The 12,835-nt window shown below is 43.6% G+C and overlaps 1 protein-coding gene across 2 annotated transcripts in view; it reads right to left on the bottom strand.

Moving 5' to 3' along the window:
* Positions 1 to 272: 272 nt before the first annotated feature.
* LOC110496108 (choline transporter-like protein 4) overlaps positions 273 to 12,835 on the bottom strand; it is a 41,618-nt gene continuing 29,055 nt past the window's right edge. For both annotated transcript variants that reach the window (XM_090208496.1, XM_021571808.3), the window contains exons 9-22: positions 6,943 to 7,026; positions 6,054 to 6,166; positions 4,701 to 4,823; positions 4,452 to 4,551; positions 4,199 to 4,291; positions 3,955 to 4,057; positions 3,499 to 3,761; positions 2,552 to 2,646; positions 2,346 to 2,449; positions 2,124 to 2,197; positions 1,894 to 1,964; positions 1,649 to 1,743; positions 1,480 to 1,564; positions 273 to 1,340 (exon numbers count right to left, since the gene is read on the bottom strand). In XM_090208496.1, coding sequence (XP_090064622.1) covers positions 1,222 to 1,340; positions 1,480 to 1,564; positions 1,649 to 1,743; positions 1,894 to 1,964; positions 2,124 to 2,197; positions 2,346 to 2,449; positions 2,552 to 2,646; positions 3,499 to 3,761; positions 3,955 to 4,057; positions 4,199 to 4,291; positions 4,452 to 4,551; positions 4,701 to 4,823; positions 6,054 to 6,166; positions 6,943 to 7,026 — 1,522 coding nt within the window. In that variant the 3' untranslated portion in view covers positions 273 to 1,221. The remainder of the gene's footprint in view (positions 1,341 to 1,479; positions 1,565 to 1,648; positions 1,744 to 1,893; positions 1,965 to 2,123; positions 2,198 to 2,345; positions 2,450 to 2,551; positions 2,647 to 3,498; positions 3,762 to 3,954; positions 4,058 to 4,198; positions 4,292 to 4,451; positions 4,552 to 4,700; positions 4,824 to 6,053; positions 6,167 to 6,942; positions 7,027 to 12,835) is intronic.

Genomic DNA, 12,835 nt, shown 5'->3' with positions numbered 1-12,835 from the left:
AGAACTGGTTGCACAGGTTGTTTACCCCAACTGTTCTAGTAGCATTACAGCAATGTAATGCTACTAGAATTTAGCTCAACAGTAGAGGCACTTGCTCTTGTACTGGACCGTTGAATGATCACGTGATTAGTAGATCACGTGATTGCTGACTCCCACATGCATTCCCTCTCTGGGTCTCAGGAGACAAGAGGTTGAGGAATGTAGTAAGATTATGACATGCTGGATAGTACAGTATGTGAGGTAAATGAACATTGATACTTGACAACTGAAAGTACTCTAGTTGTGTTGAGTGCGTGCAGCCAAATGGATGGATGTGCTCACTCGACTGAATTTAATTTGTTCCAGGGTCCATACTTAATAACAATACAAATAGGGGTCCAGACTGGTCTCAGACTAGACGTAATATAGTAAACTTACATCCGGGACACTTAAATTAGTATGATATATTACATAAGACAGAATTTTACTTAAGGCAAAAACAAAAATAGGGTGGGTGGGCATATAACGTGAACGTCTAGCAAACCAAAGGTTGCGTGTTCGAATCTCATCACAGACAAGTAACATTTTAGCTAACCCTTTAACCTAACCTTATCCACTAGAGATAGCTGACGTTAGCATTAGCCACCTAAACATTAGCACCAACAAATTGGAATTCGTAACATATTGTACATTTTGCAACATATACTAATTGGATGTAAGCGAGCCACAAATAAACACATACCATTCTCTAAATGGAGTGTCTCGGATTTACGTACAGAATAATAGGAAAAAAAATAAGAGACCTTAAACAATATACAGAATACTGAGGATCATAAAAAAAAAGTATTTAAAACAGTTATGGCGGCGATTTCTGTATCTAATAAATAATTTGCTCACTTGAGAAAAATGTATATTTTTTTAAAACAAATAAGCACTGGGAGAGAATAAACATTTGGTTTTGGTTAGAGTAATAAAAAGCTCTAGTTTTGGTAAATTAAAATTGTTAGAAGTAGCTGGAATTTAAGAAAATATCTAATCACACTTAATAAGCGTGGACACGTTATCTCAAGTTGAAAGTGCAAAAAAGTGATCCATTATGGGTCAACTTTGACATGTCAGAAGGGGGGAAACAGAAGGAGAGAAGGCTGAAAGATCTGAAAGGAAAAACATGTCATATTTATAGGATGTTTCTAGGATATTGAAAGTAACTGTGGTTCTAATTCGTCTAAAGGCACTACTTCATCAATCCTTTCCTTTGCCATTTTTAGGTCCCCTGTTCTTTTTATTGAGGATTTTCATCAGGTTCTTTGACATGTAATATGGCTTCTGCATCGTTCCATCATGTCGCTCCAAGTCCTCCACTGTGAGAAAGGGAGAGAAAATCAACAGGCATGTTGGGGAAAAAAAAATTGTTACATATCTTGCTTCATTGCACAATGTAATGCATGAGTGTTCAGTATTTGATACAGTAATATTTGTTGCTGGAGGTGCTCTACTCACAGAAGCAGAGGAAAAGTGTGTCCACACACATGCTGTACACACTGAAGAATCCATGAGCAATGAGGTATGCTCCCACCACAACCACCTGTTACCACAAAGACATACACACCACTGTCAATTTCTTTCTCTAACACACATTTAATTACCTGTATATATGACTGTCACTTACAATAATGGGCATCCAGTAATAGTTGAGCATTTCAGTACGGAAATTGCTGCCCGGTAGTCTTATTCTGCCAGAGAAGAAAAAGAAGGCCAGGACACCTGAGAAGAGAAGAGGAGGGTTGGTTAAAGATTAGATTAATTTAGACCGGTTATTCAATCACACTTCTGGCCTGTAAAATGCACCAAAGGAGCGCCCATTCATTCAGAACTACCACCAATGATAACACAATAATTATGTTGTCCTCTTACCTACTCCTCCCACCACTAGCATCTTCCCAAAGAACAGCAGCAGGTCCGTCACTTTATCTAGCACCACCACCCTGAGTGGAGATGCACAGTCAGGAAAACACGTCCCCACCACTCAGCTTTGGTTCCACAGCAGTCAATCAAATCCATGCAAAATGTTCTTATGTAAGAGGGAAAAACATGTCTACACCTTCCCACAGGCATACCAACCATTACTAGAGCACATACTGTACCTGACAATGTTCCTCATTAGAAGCATGAATGCGTTTTTAGCGGAGACACAGAAGTTTTTTCCATATATGGCAATCTGTGGGAAAAAAAGAGGAGTGTGTATTAGACACATAGCCTACCAGAAATATTCTACACTGGGGAACTGAAGGAGCGAGATTGACTGACAGGGACTTGGAGTTAACAGGTATTAGTGATGATGTTATGGTGACGTAGTGGAGACTGACCATGATGTAGGCGTTTCTATTGAGGAACTTTATGAACTTCTCCAAACACCAGAAGCAACACTTTAGACAGCACATGAGGAACCGAGAACAGGGGTTTTGAGCCGCTAGAGAGAGAGAGACACATACATACATAATAGATTGATTACATGTTTGAATCGGATAATAATAACAGTTTAAGGAAAGTCCAATGCGGCCTCCAGCCTTACCTCTGGTCTTGTGGTCCAGGTACTCCAGGATGATCCGGATTATCTGAATGAGGGTGAGGATCAGAGCACCAAATGCCAGGGAGCCAACATGGTATCTAAGAGACACAAGAAAGAAACAGACATAGGGGGAGAGATTGAGTTAATTGAATGGAAAGCTAACAAAATACAACATTTGATTCTGGCTCAGATTACAGAGTGTACAAAATATAAGGAACACCTGTTCTTTCCATGACAGACTGACCAGGTGAATCCAGGTAAAAGCTATGATCCCTTATTGATGTCACTTGTTAAATCCACTTCAATCAGTGTAGATGAAGTGGAGGAGACAGGTTAAATAAGCATTTGTAAGCCTTGAAACATGGATTGTGTACGTCCGCCGTTCAGAGTGTGAATGTGGAAGACAAAATATTTAAATGCCTTTGAACGCGGTATGGTAGTAGGTGCCAGGCACACCGGTTTGAGTGTGTCAAAGTGGTTAGACCGTTGGGCCAGTAACCGAAAGGTTGCTGGATCGAATCCCCGAGCTGACAAGGTAAAAATCTGTCGTTCTGCCCCTGAACAAGGCAGTTAAACCCATTGTTCCCCAGTAGGCCATCATTGTAAATAACTATTTGTTCTTAACTGACTTGCCTAGTTAAATAAAGGTTAAATAAAAGGAACGATCAACAGTTTCCCGTGTGTATAAAAAATGGTCCACCACCCAAAAGGACATCCAGCCAACTTGGAGCATTGGAGTTAACATGGGCCAGCATCCCTGTGGAACACTGACAGGTTGTAGAGTCCATGCACTGACAAAGTGAGGCTGTTCTGAGGGCAAAAGGGGGTGCAACTCAATATTATGAAGGTGTTTCTAATGTTTGTACACTCAGTCTGTGGACCCTCTAGTGGCCAGGCAAGGAAAGGCACCACCACACCCCTACTGTTGAAGCGTTTGTCTACTCCCTTACCGTATTGTGCGGATGAAGGCCTGGGACAGCGGGAAGGTGGGGATGTCCGAGGGCTTGTTTAAGGCCCAGTAGTAGGAGGCGAAGGCCCCGGCCAGGCTGCACTGGCCCATGGCGATGACAAAGTTGACGCACCACAGGAAGGCCACCACGTTGTAGATCTGCAGGTTGAACAGGTTTCTCTGCAGCAGGCCCTCGTTGTTGTACTTGATGAAGATGCAGCGTGCCGATCGGCACCACGAGTAGTCTGTAGAGTTGTAGAATGTCTGAGGGAAAGATAAGGGGGAGAGATGAAAAAGGAAGGGATGAGATATGAATGGAGAGATGGAAAGGGGTCAAACTGTTTTTTTTCCCCTTTTAAGTAGACGGCTGAACTAAGTAGACACATTTTCTGTGTATTTCTGAGTTGGGCTTTCTGCATGTATCTCTATGGGGTCAAAGTTAATCAGGGACACTTACCTGTGGGTCACAGGTCTCATTGCCACTGATTTGACCACAGTTATCCTGAGTAGAGTTGAGAGCCACCACTTTGTACACTGGAATACCTGAAGTGGCCAGATACCTAAACAACCTCTGTCAAGTGGGTTAACTATACTGTGGAGTTTGTAGATGTGGAAAACAGATACAAAACAGACCTTTTGTCATAAAACTATAATAGGCAGTGTAAATACCCACAAATATTTAAATGACTGTGAGAGGATACAGAGCAGTGATGCCCCAATAGGCCACACACACCACCAGGAGAACAAAGGTGATGAGAGGGTAGAACAGCGTAGACATCATGTGACTGACAGCCCTGTGAAAGAGAGCGACATAGTTACAGGACGTGTGCTGAAAAGTTAGGTTGTATCGCAATATTGGTAGAATATTTGTCACAATACATGGTTGTGTGTGTGTGTGTGTGTAAGTATGGGCCAGTATGTGTAATCCTGGCTCATATATCTAACATGACTCACTTGCTGGACTCCTGGATGAGAGCGATGGCGATGAGGATTCTGGTCCGCAGAAAGATCAAGGTCAGGAGAAGAATGCACTCTACCACAGACAGGATTATCACTGAGCGATAAAAAAAGAGAGAGAAAGATGTAGGGTGGAAGTAGATAGGTCAACAATGGTACAAAGTTGTCATCAGAAAAGAATGTCTGTCAGTCTGTGTACAGAAGAAAACAGAGACATAAAATGAGCATGTGTAATATCAGACTCACAGAAGGCCAGCCAGGTCTCCTTGACCTGAAGGTAGACCTTGAAGTCGGTGGTGAAGCCTATGTCAGTGATGGAGACAGCAGACTTTCTGTAGTTGTCGTACTCCCACCAGCAGTGATATATGCCTACACATAGTCAGGCAGAGTGCGAGGGAGAAAAAAAAAATGCTTTAACCACCCTGAAAAGTCCATGTTCTTAAACCAATGTGAACTACATACACTATATATACAAAAGTATGATGACACAGCTTCAAATGAGTGGATTCAGTTTTTCAGCCCCATTCATTGCTGACAGGTGTATAAAATTGAGCACACAGCCATGCAGTCTCCATAGACAAACATTGGCAATAGAATGGCCTTTCAAGGACCAACAACGTCTCAGCCGCGAAGTGGTAGTCCACACAAGCTCACAGAACGAGACCGCCGCGTGCTGAAGTGCATAGCACGCAAAAATCGTCTGTCCTCGGTTGTAACACTCACTACCGAGTTCCAAACTGCCTCTGGAAGCAACATCAGCACAAGAACTGTGTCGGGAGATTTATGAAATGGGTTTCCACAGCCGAGCAGCCGCACACAAGCCTAAGATCACCATGTGCAATGCCAAGCGTAGGCTGGAGTGGTGTAAAGCTCGCCGCCATTGGACTCTGGAGTGATAGATCACACTATACCATCTGGCAGCCCGACGGACGAATCTGGGTTTGGCAGATGCCTGGAGAACGCTACCTGCCCCAATACATAGTGCCAACTGTAAAGTTTAGTAGAGGAGGAATAATAGTCTGGGTCTGTTATTCATGGTTCCGGCTAGGCCCCTTAGTTCCAGTGAAGGGAAATCTTAACGCTAGAGCATTCAATGACATTCTAGTCAATTCTGTTCTTCCAACTTTGTTGCAACAGTTTGGGGAACGTCTTTTCCTATTTCAGCATGACAATGCCCCCGTGCACAAAGCAAGGTCCATACAAATGGTTTGTCGAGATCGGTGTGGAAGAACTTGACTGGCCTGTACAGAGCCATGACCTCAACCCTATCGAACACCTTTGGGATGAATCGGAACGCCGACTGCGAGCCAGGCCTAAGTGCCCGACCTCACTAATGCTGTTGTGGCTGAATGGAAGTAAGTCCCTGCATTAATGTTCCAACTTCTAGTGGAAAGCCTTCCCAGAAGAGGGGAGGCTGTTTTGGCAGCAAAGGGGGGGGGACCAACTCCACATTAATGCCCATGATTTTGGAATGAGATTTTCAAAGAGCAGGTGTCCACATACTTTTGGTCATGTGTGTTTAGACCTACTAGAGAGAGTACACGGCATACATGCTAGTAGACATATTATTACCACACCTGTTATTATCAATGGACTTACCATAGGCACCTACTGCCAACACTCCAAATATAAGGACCCAGACCATAACAGGGGCAATAAACCGCAACAGAAGGAGGAACAGAAAACTGACCACCATGGCTATGACCAGTGCACTGACGGAGGAGAGGAGAGAGGAACCCAGCAGGGTAAGAGAGTGGATTGGAAGAGCGGAGAGAGAATAAAGTTAAAAAGGAGGTGGAGGAGAACAAAAATTCGAAAGAAGAGACATTTCTGGTCATTATTAAAATATAAGGCCGATGTCACAGATTAAGGATTATTACATACTTGACTTGTAAATATGATTTGTAAATATGTATCAAGCCACCGGATATACATGTCAAAGCCATGTATATAAAGATATGGGTCTGATACAGGTGAAACACATACTTTGACACCTACAGGTTTGTCCCGTTTTATAAGCACTTAAGCATTAGGGCTGTGATGATACCAGTATCGCAATGTTTTTTTCTTGGCAAAAATGAAAACACGAAGCAGACCAAGCTCATCGGTCCTTTAAAAACCGTCTGTATGTAAAATATTGTTTTCTGTAGCTTGAAAAATATATAAAATGTGACTAGATGACAACATGATGTTTGTTTCCAACAATAGGGCAGTTTCCTAAAGTGAAATCCGCTTCGTGTTTTGTTTCCTTGCAGTAATACTGGTATCGTCCCAGCCCTAATAAGCATTCCATTTATCAATGTTTGCTGCAGAAAGAAGCTCTCTCATATTTAATAAGTTAAATAAATTAAGTGTAACATGAAAGATAGAGCGACCATGCAAACTTCTCTGGTTTCTCCTGATCTAATACCACAGCACACTGGAAATTGTGCATTGACAAGTAACTGGCAGTAGGGGGTGGTCTGATGAGAGGTGAAAATGAACTCACGCTATGATCCACTGCCATGACGACGCAAAGTCCTCAAAGATTCTCACTCCAATCTCCTTGGCATTGAAGCTGTTTACTATGTCACTACAAGACACACAGGGAAAATACATGTTAATGCTAGTAATTACTGACAATGTCTTTGAAACAAAACAGCAGAGTACTACAGGATAAATTAAGATAAAAGCAGAGACGATTTAGAAATAGAGAAGGAGATAAAAAGGAACAAAGAAAGAAATGTGAAGTTTGTTTTGTAATAGTACATTCCTGAATTGGTGGCATTTACAGAGCTCAATAGAAAGAGAGGGTAACATTATAAGCTTTCTTTGACTCCTGGTATTCAGTAGCAGTAAGTGTATTGATTACTACAGCACATTGAGGGATAATTTGGGAGGTTGTACAACAGCCCACTGACAGTATTTTATACACAAACAACCCAAGGAACTAACTATTACACCTGTTTATGTGTCAAAGGATGAACATAAAAGTCTAAGCCTAGTTATCTAGTTGTCTTATTCCTAGTTTATTACATTTAAAAAATGACCACTCAGGTCTGGACATACCCGTAATTACAAAGCACAAACAGGTTTTTAGAATTTTTTACTCATTTATATCTACAAAACTGAAATATCACATTTACATAAGTATTCAGACCCTTTACTCAGTACTTTGTTGAGTACTTGTCCCGAAGCCACTCCTGCATTGTCTTGGCTGTGTGCTTTGGGTTGTTGTTATGTTGGAAGCTGAACCTTCGCCCCAGTCTGAGGTTGTGAGCGCTCTGGAGCAGGTTTTCATCAAGGATATCTCTGTACTTTGCTCCGTTCATCTTTACCTCGATCCTGACTAGTCTCCCTGCCACTGAAAAACATCCCCACAGCATGATGTTGCCACCACCATGCTTCACCGTAGGGATGGTGCCAGGTTTCCTCTAGATGTGACGCTTGGCATTCAGGCTAAAAAGTTCAATCTTGGTTACATCAGACAAGAGAATCTTGTTTCTCATGGTCTGAGAGTCTTTAGGTGCCTTTTGGAAAACTCCAAGCGGGCAGTCATGTGCCTTTTACTGAGGAGTGGATTCCGTCTGGCCACTCTACCATAAAGGCCTGATTGGTAGAGTGCTTCAGAGATGGTTGTAATTCTGGAAGGTTCTCCCATCTCCACAGAGGAACTCTGGAGCTCTTTCAGAGTGACCATCGGGCTCTTGGTCACCTCCCTGACCAAGGCCCTTCTCCCCCGATTGCTCAGTTTTCCTGAAGCTGGCCGCCCTGGCAGAGTCTTGGTGGTTCCTAACTTCTCATACTTAAGAATGATCGAGGCAACTGTGTTATTGAGGACCTTCAATGCTGCAGACATTTTTTTGTACCCATCCCCAGATCTTTGCCTCGACACAATCCTGTCTCTGAGTTCTACAGAAAATTCCTTCAACCCCATGGCTTGGTTTTTGCTCTGACATGCACAGTCAACTGTGGAACCTTATATTGACAGTTGTGTGCGCCTTTCCAAATCGTGTTCAATAAATTTAATTTACCACAGGTGGACTCCAATCAAGTTATAGAAACATGATCAATGGAAATAGGATGCACCTGAGCTAAGTTTCTTCAAGTGCAGTAAATAAGGTATCTGTTCTGTATTTTTTTTATAAATTTGGAAAACATTATAACAAACTTTTCGCTTTGCCATTATGGGGTATTGTGTGTAGGTTGCTGAGAATGTTGTTTTTTAATCCATTTTCGATTACGGCTGTAACATAACAATATGTGGAAAAAGTAAAATGATCTGAAGACTTTCTGAAGGCACTGTATATACAGTACCAGTCAAAAGTTTGAACACACCTACTCAAGGGTTTTTCTTTATTTAGACTATTTTCTACATTGTAAAATAATACTACAGACATCAAAACTATGAAATACCACATTGTATCAAGTAGTAACCAAAAAAAGTGTTCAATCAAAATATATTTAACATTTGAGATTCCTCAAAGTAGCCACCCTTTGCCTTGACAGCTTTGCACACTCTTGGCATTCTCTCAACCAGCCTCATGAGGTAGTCACCTGGAATGCATTTCAATTAACAGGTGTGCCTTGTTAATTTGTGGAATTTCTTTCCTTCTTAATGCATTTGAGGCAATCAGTTGTGTTGTGACAAGGTAGGGGTGGTATACAGAAGATAGCCCTATTTGGTAGAAGACCAAGTCCAAATTATGGCAAGAACAGCTCAAATAAGCAAAGAGAAATGACGGTCCACCGTTACCTTAAGACATGAAGATCAGTCAATCTGGAAAATTTCAAGAACTTTGAACGTTTCTTCAAGTGCAGTCACAACAGCTGGTCCACAAAATCTAAGTCTCTAGATTTTGCTCGCCTGAAGTAGAGTATATTATGATAAATTGCAGGCCACACTACTTGCCTAGAGAGTTCTCAGCTATACTTTTCGTGGCTGTTTATTTACCACCACAGACAGATGCCGGCACTAAGACCACACTCAGCCAGATGGATATGGAAATAAGCAAATAGGAAACCACTCACCCAGAGGCGGCGCTCCTTAAGGCCTAGTGGCCAGAGACGAATTCAGGGAAACTTAAATCAGTTCTACCAAATCTCTATCAACATGTTAAATGTGCAACCAGAGGGAAAAAAAATTCTAGATCACCTGTACTCCACACACAGAGATGCGTACGAAGCGCTCTGTCGCCCTCCATTTGGTAAATCCGACCACAACTCTATCCTCCTGATTCCTGCTTACAAGCCTAAATTAAAGCAGGAAGCACCAGTGGTCTATAAAAAAAAATGGTCAGATGAAGCAGATGCTAAACTACAGGACTGTTTTGCTATCACAGACTGGAACATGTTCCGTGATTCCTCCGATGACAGAGGAATACACCACATCAGTCACTGGCTTTATCAATAAGTGCATCGAGGACATCGTCCCCACAGTGACTGTATGTACATACCCCAACCAGAAGCCATTGATTACAGGCAACATTCGCACTGAGCTAAAGGGTAGAGCTGCCGATTTCAAGGTGCGGGACTCTAACCCGGAAGCTTACAAGAAATCCTGCTACGCCCTGCGATGAACCATCAAACAGGCAAAGCGTCAATACAGGTCTAAGATTGAGTCATACTACACCGGCTCCGACGCTCGTCGGATGTGGCAGGGCTTACAAACTACGAAGGGAAGAACAGCCGCGAGCTGCCCAGTGACATGAGCCTACCAGACAAGCTAAATCACTTCCATGCTCGCTTCGAGGCAAGCAACACTGAGGCATGCATGAGAGCATCAGCTGTTCCGGACGACTGTGTGATCACGCTCTCCGTAGCCGACGTGAGTAAGACCTTTAAACAGGTCAACATTCACAAGGCTACGGAGCCAGATGGATTACCAGAACGTGTGCTCCGGGCATGTGCTGACCAACTGGCAGGTGTCTTCACTGACATTTTCAACATGTCCCTGATTGAGTCTGTAATACCAACATGCTTCAAGCAGACCACCATAGTCCCTGTGCCCAAGAACACTAAGGCAACCTGCCTAAATGACTACAGACCCGTGGCACTCACATCCGTAGTCATGAAGTGCTTTGAAAGGCTGGTAATGGCTCACATCAACACCATTATCCCAGAAACCCTAGACCCACTCCAATTTGCATACCGCCCAAACAGATCTGCAGATGATGCAATCTCTATTGCACTCCACATTGTCCTTTCGCACCTAAACAAAAGGAACACCTATGTGAGAATGTTATTCATTGACTACAGCTTATGTTCAAAACCATAGTACCCTCAAAGCTCATCACTAAGCTAAGGAACCTGGGACTAAACACCTCCATCTGCAACTGGATCCTGGACTTCCTGACGGGCCGCCCCTAGGTGGTGAGGGTAGGTAGCAACACAACTGCCACGCTGTTCCTCAACACTGGAGCTCCCCAGGGGTGCGTGCTCAGTCCCCTCCTGTACTCCCTGTTCACCCACGACTGCATGTTCAGGCATGACTCCAACACCATCATTAAGTTTGCTGACGACAACAGTGGTAGGCCTGATCAACGACAAGACAGCCTGTAGGGAGGAGGTCAGAGACCTGGCCGGGTGGTGCCAGAATAACAACCTATCCCTCAACGTAACCAAGACTAAGGAGATGATTGCGGACTGCAGGAAAAGGAGCACCGAGCACGTCCCCATTCTCATCGACTGGGCTGTAGTGGAGCAGGTTGAGAGCTTCAAATTACTTGGTGTCCACATCAACAACAAACTAGAATGCTCCAAACACACCAAGACAGATGTGAAGAGGGCAAGACAAAGCCTATTCCCCCTCAGGAAACTAAAAAGATTTGGCATCACTGCCTGGTACGGCAATTGCTCGGCCTCCGACCGCAAGGCACTTCAGAGGGCAGTGCGTACGGCCCAGTACATCACTGGGGCTAAGCTGCCTGCCATCCAGGACCTCTACACCAGGCGGTGTCAGAGGAAGGCCCTGAAAATTGTCATAGACCCCAGCCATAGACTGTTCTCTCTACTACCGCATGGCAAGCAGTACCGGAGTGCCAAGTCTAGGACAAAAAGGCTTCTCAACAGTTTTTACCCCCAAGCCATAAGACTCCTGAACAGGTAACCAAATGGTTACCCGGACTATTTGCACTGTGTGCCCCCCCAACCCCTCTCTTACGCTGCTGCCACTCTGTTTATCGTATATGCATAGTCACTTTAACTACACATTCATGTACATACTACCTCAATTGGCCCGACCAACCAGTAGTGCTCCCGCACATTGGCTAACCGGGCTATCGGCATTGTGTCCCACCACCCGCCAACCCTTCTTTTTACGTTACTGCTACTCTCTGTTCATCATATATGCAGTCACTTTAACCATACCCACATGTACATACTACCTCAATAAGCCTGACTAACCGGTATCTGTATATAGCCTTGCTACTCTTATTTTCAAATTCATTTTTACTGTTGTTTTATTTCTTTACTTACCTACACACTTTTTTCCCTCCGCACTATTGGTTAGAGCCTGTAGAGCCTGTTGTATTCGGCGCACGTGACAAATAAACTTTGATTTAAGATTGAAAAACCATCAAGCGCTATGATAAAACTGGCTCTCACGAGGACCGCCACTGGAAAGGAAGACCCAGAGTTACCTCTGCTGCAGAGGATAAGTGCATTTGAGTAAACTGCACCTCAGATTGCAGCCCAAATAAATTATTCACAGAGTTCAAGTAACAGACACATCTCAACATCAACTGTTCAAAGACTGTGTGAGGCCTTCACAGTTGAATTGCTGCAAAGAAACCACTACTAAAGGACACCAATAAGAAGAAGAGACTTGCTTGGGACAAGAAACACGAGCAATGGACACAAGACTGGTGGAAATCTGTCCTTAGTCTGGAGTCCAAATTGGAGATGTTTGGTTCCAACTGCCGAATCTTTGTGAGACAGAGTAGGTGACCGGATGATTTCCGCATGTGTGGTTCCCGCCGTGAAGCATGGAGGAGGTGGTGTGATGGTGCTTTTCTGGTGACACTGTCTGATTCACTTAGAATTTAAGGCACACTTAACCAGCATGGCTACCACAGCATTCTGCAGCGATACACCATCCCATCTGGTTTGCACTTCGTGGGACTAGCATTTGTTTTTCAACAGGACAATAACCCAACACGCCACCAAGCTGTGTAAGGACTATTTGACCAAGGAAAGTGATGAGTGCTGCATCAGATGACCTGGCCTTCACAATCACCCGACCTCAACCCAACTGAGATGACTTGGGATGAGTTGGACCACAGAGTGAAGGGAAAGCAACAAGTGCTCAGCATATGTGGGATCTCGTTCAAGACTGTTGGAAAAGCATTCCTCATGAAGCTGGTTGAGATAATGCCAAGAGTGTACAATGCTGTCATCAAGGC

The sequence above is a fragment of the Oncorhynchus mykiss genome, chromosome 18 (assembly GCF_057628025.1).
Source record: "Oncorhynchus mykiss isolate SJ-2025 chromosome 18, ASM5762802v1, whole genome shotgun sequence".
NCBI classification, from domain to species: domain Eukaryota; kingdom Metazoa; phylum Chordata; class Actinopteri; order Salmoniformes; family Salmonidae; genus Oncorhynchus; species Oncorhynchus mykiss.
This window is presented reverse-complemented; position numbering and strand designations above follow the sequence as displayed.